Source organism: Pavona decussata, unplaced genomic scaffold (assembly GCF_977016875.1).
Source record: "Pavona decussata unplaced genomic scaffold, jaPavDecu1.1 SCAFFOLD_468, whole genome shotgun sequence".
Classification (NCBI taxonomy): Eukaryota; Metazoa; Cnidaria; class Anthozoa; order Scleractinia; family Agariciidae; genus Pavona; species Pavona decussata.
Window position 1 is genome coordinate 1,000,001 of NW_028145806.1, and position 25,559 is coordinate 1,025,559.

Consider the following 25,559-nt stretch of genomic DNA (forward strand, 5'->3'; position numbering starts at 1 on the left):
TTTTCTTTGCTCTCATTCGTGTAGATATTATGAGCCATCATCTTTAACAACAACTTTATTTAATATTTATCTCTTATACTAATTATAGAAATACGCAGTCCGCATATAGCATAGCTTATCGAGGCGGACTGCCTAACTTAATAATTATTACAATACGCCTCTTAAGCCTTAATCGTTCGTTAGTCATTAGATAAAAAGTTCCATTGCTTATATTGCAGTAACATTTCTCTTTCATTCAGTTTTCAATTGTCCAGTTGAGAATCCCGAGAACAGAATCAAGTGTGGATTTTCTGGAATTACTGAAGCACAATGCAGAGCAAAAGGGTGTTGCTTTGACGAAACTGTGCCTAACGTTCCATGGTGTTTTTACGCCAAAGGTGATTTTACTTGTTTGTTTATTTATTTAACTTTATTTACTATACTATATTTACTATACTTTATTTACTATACTTACATGTGTTACGTCTATTCGTATTAACACAACCGTATTAATTAACAATTAATATACTTACATACTATTTAACAATTATCCTGCGAAATCGCGCGGAATATCGCCCGACGAAGGCTGTAGGTCGAGTTGGCTAGAATCAGGAGATATTCCGCAAGATTGTGCAGGATAATTGTTTCATAATTCAACACATTGATAGCAGAAAAGCTGGAGGCTATTTTTTGTTGCTAAAAAAGAAACTTGTAACATTCAGACCGCGCGCGGACGTGCATGAATAAAACCGGCAGTTTATTTTGTCCAAGCTTGAATGTAATCGAGGCGTTGACAAAACTTGCATCAAAATTGAGTTTTCGTCTTGTGCACTAATCGCTTCCACAAAAATTTCCACGAAGATACCTCCTCAAAAGCTGAAACCAAATAGTATTTTGAAATTGCGACTTCCAGGATTTTTTGTGCCAGCTGGGCCGAGCTGATCAGACTGGGAAAGCTTTCAAACGATTTCTCGGGTGAGTGTTTCTTTGTTTACTGCGCAAGCAATTCATCATCCTACCTCGGTCTTTTGCAATTACAACGCATTCAGTGCCTCGTTGCTTGCAAGAACTCTGGATCTGTTATGATACTAAACGGTTTTTTACAGCCAGCTCCAATGTTTCTGAGAGTAATTGTTTTGTACTACCTCTATATATCTTTTTGTCTACCAGAGAGATAAAATTTCTCGAGGCACTTTCCAAGCTCAGTTTTCTCAGGTGGTTTTCTCCATCTCTTCAAGAGGAGTAGAGAACTATGTTTAATTGTTTCGAGAACCAATGAAAGAAAATTCTGTTTGTAATTTCCAAGCCTTTGCGAGAATACGGGACAATACACAATCTAGCGAAAAAAAATTGCTGAAATGTAATTTGTCAGTTCATAAACAAAAAGGTAAGTAGTAAAAGGTTTTGCACTAACCATTGCAAATCTTGAAAGCAAACTTGGTTGCCTTCTTTGTGTTTTATGAAACAGCATTATTAATATTATCATTATTATTAACTGCCAAGTAAAATGGGGAGTAATCCATTCTTATGCTTTCCGGGCTCTTGCTACATAGATTTTGTTAACACGAACTGGATCTCTCTAAGCTGGTAGATCGAGAGCTGAGTATTTTCTAGGCTTAATCTTTCGCGTGTCTATAGGGTCAGAGCCAGTTCTAGTTCAGTTAGTCTGTCTTTCAACCGAGTATACTAAAAACTCTTTTCCGTCGGTCGTTTGCTTGAGTTTGACATCTCCTCAGCGTAACTCTCTGTTCTTTGTCGCTGCAAAGGCCAAAATGTATGTTTGAATTTAGCCACAAAGTGTTTATAACGGCTTGAGGGCTTTCAATTTCTAGGCACTTGCAAGCATCCGGTTTTTTAATTTCCTCGTCTGTTAGGCTATCCGATGTCCTAGGCTTGTTTCCCAATCCCTTGGCTTTTAGATCCAGTTTGTTTTACTTTTGGGTAGCCATTGCAGTTTTAAACACAGCGTCGGTAAAAATTGTGAAGCCATAGTTCTGTTTGTTGAGATATCTCTGGATTCTTGAAAGAAAACCTCTCAGACTTGTTGATTCATAGTCGGAGCCTTCTTTTTGCTAACGCCAAAGATGAATTTTGAAAGGAAGTTGTTCAGAACTTGGGGTGAAAGCTCATGAAGAGACGTTGGACCAAGCAAGCCAGGATTTGATGTCTGAATGAAACTCTTGAATAACTCGACGTCGTACGCAGTTTTCCTCTCTGTATTCGGATTTTCTTGTTCTTCTACGAATTCGATCAGTTCCTCATCTGTAATTTCGACAAACCTGCTTGTCTCCATTTTAGAATAAACTTAACTTCAACTCGCGAAAAGACCAACTCAAAAACTCCCAAAAGACCAAACGACGGAAAACCACAAGTGCTTGACAGCGCGCAAAAATACTGCGAGCTGATTGGTCAATAATGATATCACACATGTGTGGATAAAAATGATATCGTCACTGGCGGGATAGTGTTTTTATAGATTTGCTACCACTCGGTAAAAGACTAAATTCTATATAATAAACTGTAATATAACACACCACTATACCAGGATGAACTGCAAAACAACACACTGCTATACTAGGATAAACTTTAATGGAACTGACTGCTATACTAAGGTAAACTGCAATACAACATGTTGTAGTTTTTTAATCAATGAAAAAGGACGAAGAGCTACAGGATTAGTGTGCTCACTGATAGCTGGGCATTCCGAGAGCGAAGGTGCCTGCGTATACGCCTATGAGGAAAGCATTACATGACAAACTATGACATCCTCCTCTTTCTGAACAGGTACTAGCTGACAGCTAGTGATGCATGGAATCTGGAATCTAATATAAGATGTTTGAATAGCATGTTCACTATTCAAGTAAATGTCACGAGGTGTCCTTGACTAGTAACTGCAACAATAGCTCGATCGATTAATATAACCATGCCAATCAACTTTGAGTTAAGTTAATACATTCAACTTGTCAGGTGCTTTGATCAGCCTGGAGGGTCGGCGGATTGTAGTCTCTCTGTCTAGACACCCTGCTGTAGTTTGAGGACAGGGCACTGGAGATGGAGATGTTGAATCTCCATTTACACTCGGCTTGGGCTCTGCGGTTTCCACATCACTGCTACTTTGTAAAGTGATGTTTTCTTCCGTGGCATGGGCATCTGCCACGTCAACAACATATGAACGGGGAGACTCTTGTGTGATACTTTACAATGCCAGGTTTCCATGCATCTGTGGCTGTGTGGGTTGAGGAGACGCACTGGGTCGTCAGATGTATCACAGGAAGTTGTTCAGTCTTGCTTTCAGCTTGGCATTGATGTTGCCATCAGCTGACAAGAAAAGGCTTGGTTTATAGACCGCCGATTGATTGGTTTGGTACACTCTTAAGTTCAAATGCTCTGCTGGTGACGGGATGTTGTGGTCGAGAGGGGTGCTGCGCAGGCACGGCATGGCAAGGTGAGGGTCAGAACCAGATTCCTTGCATTTTTGTAGTTGACCTTTTACTCAGTGTTTGAAGGGTTCTCTCGATGAAGCCGTTGGCCTGTGGAAAGTATGGACTAGTCGTGGCATGTACAAAGCTATGTGTCCCTTTTAGGATGATGCCGTCAGCGACAATTAATTCGTCACAGTAATTCCAATAAGCATGTAGGTGCTTTGGGCATTCTGCTCTTGTATCAGGCCAGCCATGTGTGATGACTGCACGTAGTGACAGAAGAACCATATCCTTAGCTGTTTCATCCTTAATGTAATTCGGGAACTGACACATCTAGCACATCAATGGTGTCGCTTGCGCACAAACTGACTCGAGACAATGTATCGGCTAGTGGAACGTCTTTCTCTATGACTTTATTTTTATATCATATTTCTGAATCCTAACCATCATTCTTGCGATTGATTCCAATGGCTTGTTGGAGTGTCTCCACGGTAACATGCCTGTTTCGTTGCGAAGCTTGCTTCGGCAATCGATAGAACCTTAGTCCTGAAGGAGCGTTGCATCGAGGCCACTTGTGGATGCATCGACTTGAATATTGACTGGCTTTGTACTGTCAAAGTATTTTAGTGAACGGGAAGAGGTGAATGCTTGCTGATAAGGATGCTAACTTGGGTACAAATCTGCTGAGGAATTGCACTAACCGAGAAAGGTTTGTAGGTCCGCCAGGCTTTGTTAGGGATCCACGTTGGTGATTGCTTCAATCTTCCGTGGGTCTGGTTTAGGGCCACTGGCTCTGATGATATTGCCGAAGAAGGATATTTCAGTGCCCCTTATCTTGCATTTGTCTGTGCTGAAACGGAGACCAGTTTCCCTTGCACGTTCCATGACGGCTCTCAGGTTTGTATCATGATCGCCGAGGTCATATCCGTAGATAACTATGTCATCAGCGATACCAGTGACAGATGGGAGGTCACCAAAGGTTTCATCTATCTTCTTTTGGAAAACATCTTGGGCACAGATAAGGCCGAGAGGGAGCCTCAGGAAACGGTATCTGCCGTGCGGTGAATTGAAAGTGGTGCACAGTGAACTTTCATGGTCCAGTTTTATATTCCACAATCCGCTGCGGGCATCAAAAATAGAGAAGTATTTTGCACCACTCAACTTGGGAAGGATATCTTCCAATGCTGGATTTCAACGGGTCGAGCGAGGACTAGAAACCGATCTGGTTTCGGAGCCGGTTGCTTTAACGAAAGTACTAATAGTACGTGTAATCCCACTTCTAACACCATGTTGTAGTCCTTTAATCTATGAAAAAGGATGAAGAGCTACAGGATTAGTGTGCTTGCAGATAGCCAAGCATGCCGAGAGCGAAGGTGCCTGCGCATGCGCCTATGAGAAAAGTATTACATGACAAACCATGACGCAACACACCGCTATACTAAGATAAACTACAATACAACACGTTACTATACTGAGAATAACTGCAATGCAACACACCGCTATACTAAGAAAAACTGAAATTCAACACTCCTCTACACTAACATAAGCCACAATACAACACACCACTATACTTAGATAAAATACAATGAAACACACCACTATACTAAGATAAACTGCAATAATAATAATAATAATAATAATAATAATAATAATAATAATGTCTTTATTCATTCGATACAATCAGCATATCAAACGTTACGTGAAATTTGAAAAAGAAAATTAATTAACTAATTGAGCCACTAACAATAAGAATTCATAATGCTAAATTGTATCTAAAACAAAGCCTCTTGAAAAACAATACTTTTAAAACGTTCAGTGTTTATCTTAAGTGACTGACTAGTACTTCGTCTTAATCTAAGGGAGGACGCTTTAGCTTGAGGCAATATAGGGTACAACGGGTGAGGACTGTCGCTGCATATTTTGTTGAAGAGTTTTCTATCACATTTTTCCAAGAGCTCGTTGATATTATAATGGCATACACCACTATATTAAAAATAACTAAGATAAACTACAATACAACAAACTGTCATACTAAAATAAACTGCAATACAACACACCACTATACTAATATAAACTGTTATGGAGCGCTCCACTAGTACTATACTTCGATAAACTGCAACACAACACACCACTATACTAAGATAAACTGTTATGGAGCGCTCCACTAGTACTATACTTCGATAAACTGCAATACAACACACCGCTATACTAAGATAAACTGCAATGGAACACCGCTATACTTCGATAAACTGCAATACAACACACCACTATACTAAGATAAACTGTTATGGAACGCTCCACTAGTACTATACTTCGATAAACTGCAACACAACACACCACTATACTAAGATAAACTGTTATGGAGCGCTCCACTAGTACTATACTTCGATAAACTGCAACAATACTAAGATAAACTGTTATGGAGCGCTCCACTAGTACTATACTTCGATAAACTGCAATACAACACACCACTTTACTAAGATAAACTGTTATGGAGCGCTCCACTAGTACTATACTTCGATAAACTGCAATACAACACACCACTATACTAAGATAAACTGTTATGGAACGCTCCACTAGTACTATACTTCGATAAACTGCAATACAACACACCACTTTACTAAGATAAACTGTTATGGAACGCTCCACTAGTACTATACTTCGATAAACTGCAACACAACACACCGCATACTAAGATAAACTGTTATGGAGCGCTCCACTAGTACTATACTTCGATAAACTGCAACACAACACACCACTATACTAAGATAAACTGTTATGGAGCGCTCCACTAGTACTATACTTCGATAAACTGCAACACAACACACCGCTATACTAAGATAAACTGCAATGGAACACCGCTATATTGAGATAAACTGCAATACAACATACCGGTTTACTTAGATAAACAGCAAAGCAGAAGAGTACACCACTATACGAAGATATAAACTGCAATTCCAAACACCACTATACTGCAGTGCAGCACATTAATATACCGAGAAGAAACTGCAATACAACACATCACTATACGAACCACGGAGGGTCATGTGCGATTAACAAATTTCTTTTGTTTTATTTGCCATTGTATTAACTCGGAGGCAAGTTAGGACTTTAACGTATCGAAATCGGTTTATTGGTGAGTGCATTTTATTGCCCCCGCAGAGTTTTAAAACCCGAGGAGGTACCTTAGAAGGCCCCGAGTTCGAGTCAGAATCTAACTTTTATTTTAATTTTTTTTCTTTTCATTTCGTCTGATTGTTATTCTCGCAATGATGCGCAGGTAGTTAACCAAAAAATTAACTTTCAGGTTCGCAACATCTGCGACATCCTTTTGTGTTCATAACTTTCCTAAGAAGATTAGATCTGTAGATGCATACATCTGAAGCAGAGATATCATTTCCACGACTGAAAAAACGGGCGGTGATTAAGTATTACATGTCTGAATAAAGACCACTTAAGCGCCATCTTGTTGCATTCAAAGGGAACACCCATGAAGGAAAACAAAATAATAATATTGAATTGTTTTTTATCAGCAAAAAAGCGGGGGCAGATTTGGTGAGAACTGTTATTAGTATAATTAAGTAGCATTATCTGCAAATGAAATAACAAGAAGATCCATTCAATATTTGAGATTAAAATTTTTGTTTCATTCAGCTTTAACCTGCCCACTTGAGAATCCCGAAAACAGAATCAACTGTGGATTTGCTGGAATTTCAGAAGAACAATGCAAAGCAAAAGGGTGTTGCTATGACGATGCTGTGTCTAACGTTCCGTGGTGTTTTTACTCCAAAGGTAATTTTAATTTTACCCAGTTGCAATTAATAAAACAACCTAACTCCTGGCAATAAGTAAACTGCGATACAACACACAGTTGAAACTAAGATAAAACTGCAATACAACACACTGATTATAACTTATATAAACTGCAATATAATACAACACACCACTATACTGACATAAACTGTAATGCAACACACCGCTATACTAAGATAAAGTGCAACACAACGCTATACGAAGCGCGAAAGGTCATGTGTGATTTATTAGTATCTTTTGTTTTATTTGTCAAGTAAGTTAAAGCTTTAAGAGCGGCTGCCTGTAAGAATCGAGAACTGCATTTCAGCGACCACTTGGTCGAATTTCTTATATTTCGCCTGAAGATAATCTTGGATTAACTTTTTTCGAAAATCATATTTTAAAGTTCCAATGTATTTTATTTTTTGAGACAAGATATCTATACTGGCATTTACACGTGATGCTGTGGCTGATTCATTTATTCCAATAGTATGCTTCGCAGATTGATAAAACATCTGTTTAGTACCCCATCCCCCCTCCCCCACGGGCTTGGCCCACAAGCAGTACTTTCACTATTTACAGTTTCTAAAAGCGCCCTGAAAGCGCATGATTCCACACCGAAATACCTGGCCATGATCACGTGCGCGTCAGCCAGATCAGCTAAGTGAATATCGAGTTACAGTTGTTTTGTCACACTGGCTTATTGATTTAAGCCGTCGCTGCTAAAAACGAACACTCAAAACAACACGGCAGGAACAAAATCACACGTTTTCCTCCATATTATTGATCGACTGTTTCATTTAAGAAGATAAAGGAGCTGTAAAGTTTGATGTGCACTACTTTTGCCCGCGACATCGAAATGGTATGCAAATTTGTTGCACATGTTTCGTAGGCTAATTGACCGGAATAAATATATTTCTTTAGAGCAGAATAGGAAAGAAATCTAGGATGGAAAACATTGAATGGCTGTCTTCAGTCAGTCTGATAAGTTTTAGGGCCCAATATGTGATGTTTGGAAACATTCAAGTGTTTTTGAATCGGTTCTGATCTCATAATTCGTGTCGTGAATTGCGAGCCTCAAGTATCGCACGCATATTCGATCTTCCCTGAGTGGGAAAGAGTTTGAATCAGAGCTTGAAACTTGGAACAAATAAAGTTCTTTTCTTCGTCTTTCGAGATATGCGATTTAATTTAGAGAAAATTACATACCAGAAACACTTTTATTTCAAGGAAAAAAATAGGCATTAGTTTCAAGGCCGTTTTGAGTGGCGTACACAAATTTGCATACTTTAGAAAGCATCCAGCGAGTTTTGAATGTTCTCTTTTCTTGGTTTGTGTAAGGTTTCAAGTTCATTGGGTTATTTCACACCGTGAACGGAGCTTTGTCCTTTGACCTAGATTTTCGCGGTTTTCGTCGACCAGTGACCACACCTAGGCCGCATTTCAAACTCTTGCAATTTTCTCAAAAAATAAAATACATTGGAACATTAAGATATGATTTTCGAAAATAGTTAATCCAAGGTTATCTTCAGGCGGAATATAAGAAATTCGACCAAGTGGTCGCTGAAATGCAGTTGTCGATTCTTACTGCGTAGACAGGCAGGCGCTCTTAATATTTTAAAGTCGGTTAATTAGTGAGTGCATGGCAATTAAAAAATAGTAGCATCATCAATAAATGAATTATAGAAGTTCATGATTTTTACTACGTTGCATAAATATTTCTTTTGATTCAGTTTCCAGTTGCCCAGTTGAGAATCCTGAGAACAGAATCAACTGTGGATTTAATGGCATTACTAAAGAACAATGCAAAGTAAAAGGGTGTTGCTTTGACGATGCTGTGCCTAACGTTCCGTGGTGTTTTTACTCCAAAGGTAATTTTAGTTTTCCACAGTTGCAATAGGCCGTTTTACAGTTGTGTGCTAAGTGACCTGGCATTGGATTGGAGGTGAGGCTGGGGGTGACCTTGTTTTGATACAAACCTCATTGCTTTTCGTATGTAGATCATGCTGTTCTTATGCTAACTAGTTGCATTTACATATGAAAAGCAGTGAGGTCTGTACCAAAACAAGGTCAACCCCAGCCTCGCTTCCAATCCAAGGCCAAGTCACTAAGCACACAATTGTAAAATGGCCTATTAATAGAACAGCCTTTCTGCAATAAAACACACCGCTATACTGAGCCGGATAAAATACACCGCTTTACTGAGATAAACTGCAATACACAACCGTCCACCATTTTGCCACGGTGCAAAAATATTACAGTCAATCCACGTCACGCGTGACCGGTATTTTTGAAATTTGCATGTTTAGTTTGGAGTCTCCGTAGAAATTTCCCTAGTTTATTCACGGTATAAAGCTATAAATGTTCTTTACATTACAGCATTAAGTATTTCAAGAATAACAATCGTTCCCCAAGTATTTTGAATCTTTTTTTTTTCTTTTGTTAATACGTCTTTTTCGGAAAGATTTTTAGAGAAATGTTCAACACCTATTTGAATGCCGGACATTACAAGAAAAAGTTCGAATGTTCATTTTATTCTCGGAAATTCTGTTCACGCGTGACGTGAATTGATTGTAAGAGACCACTTTGTTACATATCGTGTCGAGTTTAGGAGGGATTTTTCCAACAGTGCTATTTTTTATGGGCCTTTTTTAAATTCTCTGAACTTTCTCTTACAGTAGGCAGCAATTTTAACCAAGTCCTCCTTCAACCATCGAAAACAAAGAAAAAGGACTGAAGAAAAAAAGCATGCTTGCAAACTTACCATACTGCTGATAAATTCCACTAACTTGTTTTTCTTGTATGCTAATTTTCTCTTTACACAAAAGCGCAATCGTTTTAACTCCGATGGGACGCGTTAATGCACGCATATATTTGAAGCCGGTCAAAAAACCCACAGTCGTGTATTATCAGGTGTAAAATCTCTGGGCTTCGCCTCGAGTTTTTTAACTTGATAAAACACTCCTGCACATATTTATAAACAGTACAGAATGTGCAATACAAAACACCGCTATACAAACATAAACTGCAATACAACACACCTCTGTACATGTACTAAGATAAACGGCAATGCAACACACCGCTATACTAAGATAAACTGCAATACAACACACCACTATACTGAGATAACCTGCAATACAACACACCGCTATACTGAGATAAACTGCAATACAATACACCGCTAATTACTAAGATAAACTGCCGATACAACACACTGCCTTATACTGAAATAAAGTACTATGTAACCGAACCCGCTTTGCTTAGATAAACTGCAAAGCAACACTGACACCACTTTACTAAGAGATAAACTGCAGTTAATAAAAACATCACTATACTAAGATAAATTGCAGTACAGCAAACCACTATAATGAGAAACACTGCTATACAACACACCGCTTTACGAACCTCCCAAGCTCAGGTGTGATCAATTAATTTCTTTTGTTCTATTCGCCTTTACCGCGGAGACAAGTTAAAACTTTAATGTATCAAAATCGGTTCATTAGTGAGTGTTTACCCCGGAAGGGGGGGGGGGGGGGGGGTGCTCCCCTATATAAGGTATATAGGTATGTGCCGCCCCAAAGGGTATGGTTTTTGAGCCGTTTTGGTCTGAAATAGGGTATAGATTTTGACAATTACGGTCTGAAATCGGGTCGGGTTTTTGGGGCGGGGAACATTTACGAAAGCTTACAAACATATTTTTCTTCTCAGTACGTAACTGGAACGACTAACTGATAGCGAGAAAAAGAAATAGATAAACTATGTCATTCCAGCTTACGTTAACTCCTTGCGTCAACTTCCCTTGTCACTGATGCATAATTATCAGGTTTGAAAACGGGTATGAATTTTAGAGGTCAGGTCTAAAAACGGGTGTGGAAAATGGCATGTTTAGGTCTGAAATAGGGTCGAGATTTGAAGACCCGGGCGGCACACCCCCACCAAGAATTCCGGGGAGTACCCCCCCCCCCCCCCCGGGATGTTTACTTATATAATTAAGTAATAAAATAATAAGACGATCCATTTAATTACGCGAGATTAACATTTCTGTTTCATTCAGCTTTTTCCTGCCCACTTGTGCATGCCGAAAACAGAATCAACTGTGGATATGATGGAATTTCCGAAAAAGAATGCAACGCAAAAGGGTGTTGCTTTGACGATACTGTGCCTCACGTCGCGTGGTGTTTTTACCTCAAAGGTAATGTTAGCTTTACGCAGTTTCAATTAACGATAAGTAAACTGCAATTTACATACATAGAAATACAACACGCCCCTAAATTAATTTAAACTGCAATGCAACACCCCGCTATACTGAGATAAACTGCATTACAATAAAACGCTATACTGAGATAATCTGTATTTCAACGCACCACTACACCGATATAAAGGGCAATAAAACACACCGCTATACGAAGAACGGAGGCTCATGGATGATTTATTAATATCTTTTGCTTTATTCGTCAAGTTAACGTTTTAATATTTTAAAGTCGTTCTATTTAATAGTAGGTGCATGGTTAATTAAGGGGGCAATTCACCTAAACGCCATTTTTCTGCCACTTGACATGGCTTTAACGGCAATTTCTCATTCACGTTTCAAGCAATCCAAAAACCCTATCATTATCGCGTGAATCTGTGTTGTGGGGTATTTTGTAAATTTTTGGGTGATTTTTGGATATATTTGGGAGGAGTAGTTTATTTTAGAAGGATTGGTTAAATTAATAGAAATAAGAAATATTGAAGATTTAGTGAAGTTTAAAATTTAGAATTTGTATTTAATAATTAATAGACGGATACCAGTTAGTCCACTAACAACCCGGGGTGCTCTTGCGTGGGTATCAACTGTCTGTTGGTGTTCCAAAAATCATTTTCTTTCTTCTATCCCTTCTTAAAACCTCTTTAAATTTCATTCAAATTTAGGTAAATTGCCCCCTTAAAAAAAAAATAGTAGTATTATCAATAAATGAATCAAAGAAGTTAATGGTTTTAATACGTTGCATTAACATTTCTCTTTAATTCAGTGTCCAATTGCCAAGCCGAGAATCCCGAGAACAGAATCAACTGTGGATTTGCTGGAATTACCGAAGCACAATGCAAAGCAAAAGGGTGTTGCTATGACGATTCTGTGCCTACAGCTCCGTGGTGTTTTTATTCCAAAGGCAATTTTAGTTACATCTGTACTAATATTACTGCAATGTTCCCATGGGCATCTCTCAGATGGCGACCAATGGCAGAATATCAATGATCAGCAATGCGTTGAAACAAATGGCGCGTCGTATATCCGACGTAATTTGAATCACACAAATCACATTCAAAACAGTAAACAATGCTATGCTGATTTACGATGCGTGGCTTGATCTCTTTATGCTTGGCTTTAGGTCTTGCTCAAGTTTCTTACTGGTGTAGATTGGTTGTACATCAATGCCGATTTTTGAACTGAGATCGCCCATTTGTCTTTTGACCATGTTTGCTGAGACTTGATCTTTGAAAGGAATGCTGACTCTTAAAGATCATTGTTGATCATTGATACTCTGCCATTGGTCGCCATCTGAGAGATGCCCATGGGAACATTGGCCTACTCAATGAGAGCCAATTTAGAATGCTCAAAAAGTGTAGCATAGTATGGATTGTCTTGTTTATGAAATGTTGTACATAAGAACGATAAGACCCAATTTAACACCCAGAGCGACTCTATTATAGCCAAACTCTTTGTTTAACTTTCAATTTATTCATCCGTTCACTATATATACTCGATTTCATTATTTTACTTTCACTTGAAAATGACGAGTCTGGAAACGTCAAAACGTCGTGCTATGTTTTACAATATTTTATCGCACATTTTTATTGTCAAATGTTTTACCAAATCCATACTTATTCGAATAATAATAATAATGATAATAATAATGACTTTATTTCTATAGCGCCTGAGCTTATGACGACTTATAATAGTACAAAACAAATTTTATTAACACTCCCGCTAAAAGGGGCTTTCGGTGTTAATAATCTAAAGTTATAATATATTAAATTATGAGACAAATCACAGTAGGATTATGATAAAATAAAATTGCAATACAATCAATATAAAAATTACAATAATATATCATGAAAATTGCAGTAAGTCAACAAAAAGTTTAAAAATTAACGTAAAAGGTTATTTCTTAATTTTTTATTATTTTTTTTTAATAAGGACGGATTCACATAACTTAAAAGTATGCACAGTCGACTTCTGATAACTCGGAACTTTAGGGGAAATTGAAAAGGTTCGAGTTATCGGGAGTTGAGGGCAAATGACCGGAAAATAAAGGAAGAAACGTTCAGTTTCTATTCATACTTACAGTGTCACATTTGAATCAAATTTAATTATAGGGAAGTCGAGGGAAAATGGAACAATGTTTCCAAATTTTTAAATCAGAACGTAACATAACGTGAAACAAAACAAAACAAAGCAACCGAAGAAGACTAGGTACTGAGAACTCCAGGAGAACTGGATTTGGAAATGGAATGACACGTTTTCTTCATGCAAAAAAAAAAGACAAAGATTACAGAGGCTGCCTTTAAAATAAATTCAATGTTTTGGACTACAGTACTGTTTGTTTTGACCTGTCATGGCTCGACAAACATGGTTCGAGTTATTGAGGGTAAGATTATATATAAAAAATGACCTCAAGGGAAAGGAAAATTGCTTGGAGTTAGCGGGAGGTTCGAGTTATCGAGGGTTCGAGTTTTTGAGGGTAAAATTACAGAAAATGTATCACGGATTTCCAAAGGAAATCGATTTTGATTCGAGTTAGCACGAGGTTCGAGTAGCGAGGGTTCGAGTTCTCGGGAGTCGACTGTAGTTAATTTGTGTAATTGACTCTCAAAAAAACATTTTTCTTTGCTTCCGTAGTTTAGGGGGAATGATTTAGAATATTATACTTTTATATTGTCATGTATTTTCCTTCAGCTCGCACGCCTGTCTGGCACACCTTTGAATACTGGAATTACTACATTGACGATAATCCCACCATTTATTGGAACGACGCTCGAACAATTTGCCAAGATTATGGAGGGGATCTTGCCGTGATCCGGTCAGACGGTCAAAAGAGATTCATTTGGGATCTGATAAAAAAGCACGACAAACAAGTCAATGGAGCGTGGATTGGGATATTTGTAAATTCTGACAAGAAATTCTACTGGGTTGACCAGACTCTCGTCCAGAACAATCAAATTACAGCATCGCCGGAAGTGGGAAAATGTGGCTACATAAGGGCAGCTAATGACAACCAGGAAGGCCAATTGAATGTCTTACGCTGCGATGCCTATTCTGACGTGTTTAAAGCTCCAATTATCCTTTGTCAGAGGCCTATCCGGGTAATTATAAGCTCTTGTTTATTTACCTATGTATATCTTTATGTGTTTCCTTGTTGGTTTAGTTATTTATTTATTTTTTATCACATTTCCCCATCCCAGACGGCTAGCGGCTAGCGTGTCGCAATAAAGGAAGATGTGCCCTCAACAAGTAATTTTGGAAGAAGAAGAAGAATAAGAAACCCCACCAGACCACCCGATGACAACCTGTCCTACTCCCCTGAAGAATTGACAACAAACTATCGGCGTTAAAGCAAAATTACACGGACTTTTCCCGTTTGGGAATGTCGAAGATTTTTCGAATATCAAAACAAACAAAAAAAGGGAATACTCACGGAAAAGCACCAGAGGAATGTGCTGACGTTGCGCCCCAAAAGCGGTAACGTAGCAAAACCCTGGAGTTGCTGTAAAATGTCTTACTTGTGGATATACTTCTTCCATGTAACTATGTAAGCGATATTTGTTATGTCGAAAAGTCAGGGTATCTATGCATCACTAGCATTTTGATTTAAAAATAAAAATAAAAATTTCTGTCGTCGATCGTGAGCGAAATTTTTTTTGAGATGGTTCAGAATGCTCCCCCCCCCCCCCCCCCCAACTCCCTCCCCGGTCTAGATAGGTTTAATCTTTGTTTTCAGAGATCTGAATTACTCATGCTTGTTCATATTCCCTTTGTTCAGAGCCCACAGTCTGGTACACTTTTGGCGACTGGCAGTACTACGTCGATGACACTACCACCTATCAATGGATTGATGCACGAAATGTCTGCAATAAGAAAGGAGGGGACCTCGCTGTAATCAGGACAGCCGAGGAGAACGCTTACATTTGGAACCTGATTTCAAAGCAGCCTACAGTTGCAGAGTTTGGTGCTTGGCTTGGTTTTCTGCGCAAAAGCGATTTGAAGCTCTATTGGATTGACGACACCCCCCTGGAAGGGCGGTATTCGAATTGGAAATCAGGCCAACCAGACAACGCAGGACATGGGGAAAACTGTGGCCACGTACTCCGGCAGGGACAATGGGGTGACTTAACCTGTGATTCCTATAAGGACTTTTACAGAAGCCCAGTTATTCTTTGCCAGAGGCCCATACCGTGTATGTTGATATCTTTCTACTTATTTCATTAGTTGTTTTCTTCCCCTCCATTGCTCGGCGAGTAATAAAGCTATGAGATTAAAACTTGCAGATAAATCACACGGTGTAACAACTGTACGACAAATCGGACATCTCGAGGTTGTATTTTGGTTGGGGTTTTAAAAATGTATCTATAAAAGTTAAAAATCCAGGTTATCGCTGGCTAGCTTAACCCTCCATAATGGTCCGTTCGTGTAGATATTATAAGCCACCAACCCTAAAGCAACTTGACCGTTTATCGTTCTCTAGTTACTAGATCAGAAGTTCCATTGGATATGTTGCATTTAACATTTCTGTTTCATTCAGCTTCTAAGTGCCCAGTTAAGGATCCCAAGAACAGAATCAACTGTGGATTTGATGGAATTACCGAAGAACAATGCAAAGCAAACGGGTGTTGCTTTGACAAAACTGTGCCTCAAGTTGCGTGGTGTTTTCACCCCCAAGGTAATTTTGGCTTTACTTGTCTGTACTAATATTACTGCAATACAATACACTTCTACACAGAGATAAACTGCAATGCGACATACCGCTACACTGAGATAAACTGCAATGCGACATACCGCTACACTGAGATAAACTGCAATGCAACGCATCGCGACAGCATGTTATCCTTATTAATCTGCAATTCTTAAGACATGCCATCAGTCTAAGTCAGTTCAAGACTGTAACCGAAGATATTATCAACATTCCAGGAATTAAAAATTACTAACATATTTGGTCACGACCATGAGGATAGAAAGTGAATGTTTAAGGAACAACGTCAACTCGTTAGAAAGCGCTTATCAAAAGTACTGTTCCTCCTAATACAAATTTGTTTGGCGACAAAGAAATGTGGTGTCCTTCCTTATCAAAATGAAGCGGGCTTATTTGCAAGTGCATTGCGAACACCCTCTATATGTTATTTCGAAATATGACTTAGAATTGGTGGAAAGTAGAACCTAGATACTGAACATTACATTATTAAAAGTGGCAATACAAACAATAAATGGCATTGCTAGATTTATAGCAAAGATTTTGTTTAATAGTGTAAAATTAATAACTGATAATTTAATATTTATATTGCGCAAAATTCATATAAATATGATCAAATGCGCAAATGTGGTGCGTTTGAACGTAACCAAAAAGACCTCTGTTTCCTTAAAATGAAAAAGATTTCACAGATTTTCTCCTGCTGCTGGGCCTGAAACACCACTTTGAAGTTTTCCCAACATCAGAAAAACTGGCAGCCCTTGGGGCACACCGAAATCTTGCTTTTCTTTCATTCATTGAATGTCATTTTAGATTTCGGGTTAAGAATTTACGTTGACAATGCCAGACAATTTCGCTTCTTTTGCGCTTAAGGCCCTTTTAATAGTACTACAAACGTTTGAAAACCTCAATGCAGCAGTGGTTAATAGATTTCAGAAATTAGATCTTTTCGAAATGCTTTTGTCCTTTTGTAGTGGTAGCACCTCTAGTCTGGCATAACTACAACGGCAGCCAATATTTCATTGATGATACTCCCACAATGCGTTGGGAAGACGCTCGGAATTTTTGCCGGAATGTGGGAGCGGACCTGCCTATAATCACGTCAAGGGATCAGAACAAGTTCATTTGGGAACTGTCATTAGCGCAGGAGACAGTTACAGAGTTTGGTGTGTGGATTGGGCTTTACCGAAAGGCTGACAATGAATTCTACTGGGTTAACGGTCAGAAGTTCCACGAGGGAGTGTATCGCCCTTGGGGAGGCAACAACCCAGACAACTACAACGGGAAGGAAGGCTGTGTCCATGTCATACACGGAGAATGGAATGATTTTCCCTGTGATGCAAATGATGAAGTTTTGAAAGCTCCAGTTGTTGTTTGCCAGAAGAAACTGATCTAAGAGAGTTGCTTTTGTTCAAACCATGATTTAAAACCAAATCTGACTCACGTAAAGTAATGAGTAAGTTAAATTGACCGTGTTCAAATATCTGATTTGCTTTTACTCATGTATCGTCTTATCAGTCTTTTGATTGGCAGTCAGCTTATGTTGTAAGCTAAGGTGGATCTGAGTCAGTAATAAAAGTGTGGTGTTGGGAAATTAATGTTTCGTCATTTAGTTTGTTATTCTTGACAATTTTCTTGGCTACAGGTGTTCCAATATTGCCTGAGATAATTACATTTTAACTCCGGAAAAATCGGAAAGTTTTACTTGAGGTAATTCCATATTTACCCGGCCAGGAAAAACGGAAAAGTTTTATTTGCGATAATTACATGTTTTATTACACCCATTTTGAAATCACTGGTGATCCTTGTAATTTGATTGGCTCTCAACAGTGCGATTTTTTCCCAAATGGCACCATTTTTTGCTCTAAGTCATATCCTTTCTTTAGCCCATCAAAATGGAAATGAAGAAACAAAGACAGAATATTAATATTGACAATAAAACTAGGTGTAATAAATAGGTGTAATAAAGTGGTAATTGAACTTTGTGTCGTGCAATTTTGGTTTGAAATCATACTTGTGATTTCAGATCAAACTCGCGCTGTGCGCTTGTTCGATTTTGAAATCACGCGTATGATTTCGGACCAAATTGCACTCCACTCACTTCAATTACCATTATTAACCAAGAAAAATGAGAAAATGTTTCTTGAGATACTTACAAGGAAATGGGATAGTTTTACTTGAGATAATTACAAATTTACTTTGAGAAAATGGGAACATTTTGCTTGCGACAATTACATATTTACCCTGGCAAAATAGTTTAGTACTTCTATGGTTACGTCAAGAAGGACAAAAATATTTGCCTTGACCGAAACCAAAAAGTAGACCCGATAGGATTGCATGGTCAATTGCCACTTATTTCTCGTTTGCATTTCAATATTTCTTCAATCTTATATTACATAAACATACGTTGAAATTTTACGCAAAACCCAAATATATGAAAAGGAAATTAGCATTTCAAGTGTAACTTATACCGTGCTCCTTAGCTAAATTCGCCACAGAAATGTCGAGTTTTGACAGAAAGTTAACCGCTGTTCGTATAATTATGCACCAATAGGCCATTTTCATTATGGCGTCATTTTACTACAACTACCAGAATCCTTCTGGTTTTTGTTTTCTCATCCTAATTATAGCAATTTTTCTTTGTTGTCCACTGGGCTTACAAAATTTGAATTTGAAAAGGAAAACGAAATGAATTCTGGTAGTTGTAGTAAAATGACGCCATAGTGAAAATGTCCTATTAGTAGTCCACCAGGTTGGTGGTTAGGAACAATAAGATATTTCTCCCCTGGGAGTTAACTATTTTTATGCAAACAATGTGGGCAAGTTTTCTTTTGTTTTGGCACCAACATGGCGGTAATGCAATCAACCTATTCACTGCTACCGCTGAAAACATTTTAAAATGGCACTCAATAGCCCTTTTCACGGTTAGTTTTTCTCATTTGCATTACAATGTAATTCAACTTGGATGCGAGGCAATTTCGGGCTAAAACTACGAAATAGCCCGAAATTGCCTCACATACATGCTAGATTTCATTGTAATGCAAATGAGCAGAGTTAACCGTGAAAAGGGCTATTCACATATAATTTTGAGAAGAAAGTTTATGTTCCCGTAAATTATGAAGCTGAACGATTTTAATGCCATAATTGCTGCTCTCAATCTCCACCGAATATTTATTTCTTTACTTCTTTATTTATTTATTTATTTATTTATTTATTTATTTATTTATTTATTTATTCATTCATTTATTTATTTATTTATTTATTTTCTTATTTATTTATTTATTTATTTATTTATTTTTTATTTATTTTAACCTTGAAATAGATACACAGAAGACACTCAGGCAGTCAGGCACGGGTTGGAAGTACAGTCCCTGAATATTTTCAGGTCTTTGATTGTAAATACACTTATCTATTTTGTAGTCCGTGTCTTTTGCACAGATTTTCGCGTAATCGGTAAGACTTTGTACGAAAATTTTGCCAGTAAACGGGAAAACCGTACAGCATAGTCGGATTTTGGAATAGAGAGTGTCCATGACAGCTTTCGCACCGATTTAAGTTGTTGCCCGACTATCATCTCGATCATCTGAATCGATTTTATTGTTTAAAAAGAAACTGCAGCTTTTATCATAGTAATTTGTTAATATCCAATTATCTTTTTAGATTATAATTTTATGTATAATAATGTAGATATTTTACCCTTTTATCGAAAACATGCAAAAAAAAATGAAAAAAGTATGGAGGCAAAATTTATAGAGTGCACATAATTAAATGTTTACGTAGAATCCTTATCTTTAGTCGCTTGAATGCGTACTTCGACACTCAGTGAGGTCTTATGGTTTAATCCTCTCTGTTCTTGTCCCTCACTATTGCTAAAGATAACCCACAGTTACAATATTATAGTCAGAAATTACAGTTAACATTTTAAAGCTTTTGCTTTCGCCATTACTATGGCAATTTGGGAAGAAACTTCGTCTAAAAGGCTCAGAATTAGAAAGATGTCCAAGTGTCAGAATTTCAAACGAATAGTCATCAGCCCATGCCCTGATCTGCGTAGATATTTCGAGTGTTTGCCACCTTTTGTAACTTCTCTTTGTGGACCTCCGTACAGACGGAGTTCATTACGCCTGTCCTTTAGTTTAAGGATTTTAGAATGAGATAAGATGAAGATAATTTTTATTTAATCACGGGCAATTCATCAGTTATTGTAATGCTTCCTGATAGGAGTACCCGGGGTATATTATCCTTAGGTATCGCTTTTGGACTCGTTCTACTTCATTAGAAAGATAGACGGCAAGGGCATTATGCCCAACAACGCAACAGTATTTTTGAATGGAACGTACAAGTGCAACGTAGATTGCACAGAGTACAGGAGCACTGACGCCACCTCTACATAGTACGCAATCTCGTTCCCAGAGGCGGCGTTCCTTTGGTCAGCATCAAGGAAGCAAGACCTGTGGGCTAATCAATGTCAAAATCCAGCAAATCGAAATCTGATTGGCTAATACATTTTACCGGAAGTGTCTTTGAATCGGAGGTTTCAAAACATGAAATGAAATAGACTCTCAAAGACATCCGGAAATTGGGCGAAGCAAAACCCGCCATAGAATCAAAATGCAACCGAATTTCCATTGACTTTTTTCTGGCAGTGAGACAACACGAAAAAGATCATAACAAGTGTAGATCACGAGTAAACGGAAAAGGCGCGAAAACCTTTGCAACCAATGTTGCAGCGTTTGACTCTGAAATGTGGTTCATAGGCTTTTACACAAGTTGCTCGGATATCTTTCAAAAGTTGCCCCAAAAATTTTCAAAAGTTGCCCGAAAGTTGCTCATTTCACGAAAAAGTTGCTCAAACGTTGCTCTTTATCAACTCAAAACATCAGTTTCTACTACTGATGAAAGTAAATCTTTGCACATCTATACGAATTATTTACTTATTTATATATTCCTTTCTACTCGCTGACATTTCTATACCTACAGAGGTGATGTTTTAGTCTCTCCACCTGTTTATCTTATTCTTCATTGGTTTATGGAAGCCATTTCTTCGCTTGAAGTTGAACAAACACGAGCCGCCATTTTGAAAACGTGTTCAGACTTCAGACCGCTGACCATGTAGCGCGCTGGAAACACACAGCCACACTTAACCCAAAGTTCCGTCGATCACCGACTCTGGCACAACACACTGCACACATGGCACTCACTGATGGCAGTAGTCACTAGTCACTTGAAGTCAGTAAAGCCTAACTATAGAGTTAACATGGATATTTATTCGTTTTGTTAGAGAGGAAATGCATAAAAAAGAGATTTTTGTCACTAAGAAAGGATATATTTTCTCGGATTGAAAAAAGTTGCCGAAAAAATGCTCGAAAGACCATAAGTTGCCGAAAAAATGCTTTAAACCATAAGTTGCTCAAAAGTTGATCGAAAGGCCAAAAGTTGCCTTCATATTCAATGCTGGCCGTTTAAAATCGTTCTTAACATTGTCTAAAGAGTTTGACAGCCTTTCTCGTGCTGTTGAAGGAACTGAAAGAGCAGAAAGAAGCAAACTTGTAATCCATTCGCACCGCGGAGTTATCTGTGAGTTGTCACTCTTTACACACAAGTTCATTTGTGAGCTTTCTAAGTTTGCAGCTTATAGGACTGATAAACCACATCGAGTGCAGGTAAAATATTTTTTTCAGGATGAATTTCTTAAGCTTACACTCAGTGTGTGAATTGAAAAAATAGCCTATCTTTCTGATAATCTTAGATTTTCAAGTTAATTGCTGGTTACTTGGATTGAACGTTTACAGAGTTGTGTCTTGTTATTAAATGTACTGCAGTTATTTTATTGTATTTTTTCTGTGATCATATATAGTATCTGGGTAAGCAAAAGGTGATCTGGTGAAACCTACCGTTTGTAAAATTTCACAGCGGAAAAAATTAAGCTTACGCTTGTAAACAAAACAATTCGTTTCTATAAAAACCTATAGCAATGATTTCTGAAATGATTGATTTGTTGGTATTTGGCGTTGACGCAATCAGTTAGGAACGATATCTTTGTTGAAGTTTCTCGAATGTCGTTTGAAAATCTTTACACTGTTTTAGTTAATGAGATTAAAGCTTATATAATCTCCGACCAGGCGCTATTTTCTTTACCTATTAACTTTACCGTGGTGTCATGAAAAAAACATGCTGCGTAGCGTTAAATTCACGCCCATTTTAAAGGTCTTGAAAATTACACTTTACCGGCGAAAACCAACTTAATATGATTCCAAATGAGTGTAGTACAAAAAACGGTTTCTAATCGCCATTCGACTATTTAACATAACGAGCCTATATATGTTTTTTTGCTCCTGCCTATGGAAAATGTTTGGTTTTCTAAAACGACCTAAGGATGTGCAAAATGAATTTGTTGCAGTTGAGAGGAGCAAATCGCCGACAAACCCAGATTACATGCAGCATTTGTTTTGGTTGTATTCTTTTCAGGGAAATCTCACATGAATGGCAATCATTGGCCAACGGGAGGGATGGTGGTTGTGACCTTTTCCACTTGTTTTCTTGGTCAGTTTGATGCTCTTTCCTTTCGGTCAGCAGTATCCCCCTTTAAACCGGAAGCAAGGATCCTGCTTCCGGTTTAAAGGGGGATACTGCTGACCGAGAGGAAGACAGCCTTTGGTACTGAGAGCATCAAAGGCCAAGAAAACGAGTGAAAAAGGTGACAACCTCCATCCCTCCCGTTTGCCAATGATTGTCATTTATGTGAGACTTCCTTGAAAACAAAACAACCAACACAAACTTTTCTGTAAAATGTATTAGCCAATCAGATTTCGATTTGCTGGATTTTGACATTGATTAGCCCACAGATCTTGCTTCCTTGGTGCTGACCAAAAGGAACGCAGCCTCTGGGAACGAGATTGCCGAATAATGTGCGTGCGCGCAATCGCTTCGGATGCCTTGGAAACTGTCACACTGATGTGCCCATTCCATTTTAGATTGTCCTGGGTGATGAGATCGAGAGCCTAATGGAAACTGACTGTTTCAAGCACTTCTCCATCAATTTTTTGGTTTTCACGTGACGTCACCAAATTCTAGAATTCCAAACCGGGAGGTCTACAAAATTTTTACCTTCATTCAAGGAAAGATTACCAAAAAAATATGTCATTTTACAATTTCTTAGCTCGATGTTGTAATTCCTTTTTAAAATAGAACAGTTTCATGATCAATTTTTGAGTTTTCATCATGCGTGCCATCAGGAGGACGGCCGTGACAGCGCTGTTCCATATCTTTAAAATGACTCTTCGGGTGATTTTCAGCATTCTAAACAATTTAAGTTTGAGGACAAATATTTTTGTAAACATTCGAAAATTCACAAGGGAAATCAAACCTTTTTCTGGCAAAAGTAAACTCCAAGTGTTTTTTTTCCATTTCCGGCCGCCATGTTGGTGCCCCCAGAGACACCAACATGGCGTCTCCATTCTAAGATCTCTATAAATTTGTGTGGAACATTTTGTAGCTTTTTGTCAAATAACTCGAGTACGGAATACTGCGCAGACCTGACACTTGGACAGATTCCTTATTTATTTATCAACGTGTCAATTTCTTGACTTCATTCATGGAATGGTTTTGATTTTATTTTTCAATGGCGTGACAGTGAACAGTGAGTGTAAACCGACAATTCGTCAATGTGGTAGTTGTGGGCCTCTACAGTTATATATATTTTTAGTGCCTATGCAACAAACTGCCCATCAACAATAACAATAACAATGTGATATGGAGGGCAAAATTACTGAATGCTGATTTCTTCTAACAGAGGGCATTTTTTCTTAATTTTCCTTTCACCGAGGGCAAAATTACTTTATACTCCAGATGGGTTGAGCGGCGAAAATACTCGCTCCTCATTAGCTGAGCACACCAGTTCTACATTTTGTTGGTTTCTTCATTTTGTGTCCAAAAACGGCGAGTTCTTTGAGGTTCTTTGTAGTCCGACTCTTTAAGCCAACTTTTTTGTACCAAAAACTCAAAAATACATAAAAATCAAGTGCTGAAGATAGAAAAGAAATTCCTAAAGGTTACATTTCGTGTCTCTTACAAGAAACAGCAATATATTATTTGTGTCAAACCTAAAACTTGCATCGGATTGATATTTGTTTGCTGAGAAACTGAAATCACTCATGGCGACCAAGTGTTTTCACCTCGCTTCTTCTTCTTACAACGAATAAATATAACCGGGCATAGTTCAGTGTCCTTTTGATGGGAGAAAGGAGCAGGTCAAATTCAGAGAAGGAAATTACTCCGTAAGTTCCTTCTTTGGATCCACCATTTTCTATTTTCATCGATCTATTTTCGCGGATTTTCAAGCGGTAGGAAGCTTCACAGCACAGGTGAACAATTAATTGATGCCTGACAGTACGTTTTATCTTTGTTTATAGCTTACTCCTGATTTAGACTTGTATTCTCTTTTCATTACATACAAGTATAAAATTTACAACTCAGTCAATGTTGCTCCTACTGAAATCAAAATAAACACAAAGAAAAGGAAAACAAAGGGAAATCAGTCTTTGTTGCTTGGCAGAGATCTTTATTAAGGACGGTGCCTACTAATACCGAAGTATTTTTGTCCGGTTTATGACTATGCGGGAAAAGCAGATCTTAGCAAGGGCTATTGGAATCCAAAAAGAAAATTGGGGTAACCATGCATTTTTCAGAGATAACTAAGCAATAATATATCTAAAAACCGCCAAAATATAAAGCAATGTACGGGATTTTTTCCTAAATTGAAGCTTAATTATCTCTTAAAAATGCATGGTTACCCCAAATTTTCTTATGAGATACCAAAAGCATTTATTAAGTTCTGCTTTTTCCGTATAGTTTTAAACCGCGCAAAAATATTCCTGTATTAGTAGGCACCACCCATAGGAAACCCGAGTATCTCGAGATGCGCAGAACGTATGCGCAGTAACAATAGTAGGCACCGTCCTTAAAGTGTGTTTACAACTGAATGAGGTAATAAGTTAATCATTCTAGTATTAGGCTTAATTTGTTGATCTTTCCCGTAAGCGTCCACTTTGTCGTGCCCCAAGGGTGGTCGCTTACGAGCGCTGAAATCGTTTATTCATGAGATACTGGTAGGTAATCAGCATACGCAACAAAACGCATTACTGCTCAGAAACTTTTGTTTGAGACATTGCAATCGCCAGACTCGGTCGCAATTTAGATTCATTCTGCACAGTAAAATGAAAACGCCACAGAGAAGTATAGCTCGTTCGGGTCAAGTAGTTTCATTTGCAAAGGACACGCTTTGGATAACCTATACAACAACATGCAACTTGCGACTGTATTCATAGACTGTGGTTTAACCTCTAAACTTCCACTACAAATTCTAATTGTTCTTATACTGCCCAAAGTTTGTGTCGATGTAAAAAATGATTTGCATGGTACGTCT

General features: G+C 38.1%; 1 protein-coding gene and 1 long non-coding RNA gene across 2 annotated transcripts; one reads left to right on the forward strand and one right to left on the reverse strand.

Annotated features, from left to right (window-relative positions):
- The first annotated feature begins 8,507 nt into the window (after positions 1-8,507).
- On the forward strand, positions 8,508-17,719 carry LOC146450349 (macrophage mannose receptor 1-like). Its single transcript, XM_085100521.1, has 8 exons — positions 8,508-8,523; positions 8,927-9,064; positions 11,248-11,385; positions 12,206-12,343; positions 14,131-14,537; positions 15,217-15,628; positions 15,974-16,111; positions 17,110-17,719. Exons 1-8 carry the CDS (start codon positions 8,508-8,510, stop codon positions 17,529-17,531), a joined length of 1,809 nt encoding a protein of 602 aa, XP_084956647.1. The 3' UTR covers positions 17,532-17,719.
- Positions 17,720-20,889: 3,170 nt separating this feature from the next.
- LOC146450350 (uncharacterized) lies at positions 20,890-21,154 on the reverse strand. The gene is made up of 2 exons (XR_014860336.1): positions 21,070-21,154; positions 20,890-21,027 (listed from the first exon to the last, which is right to left on the reverse strand). It is a non-coding gene; the product is annotated as an uncharacterized LOC146450350 (long non-coding RNA).
- Between the last annotated feature and the right edge of the window lie 4,405 nt (positions 21,155-25,559).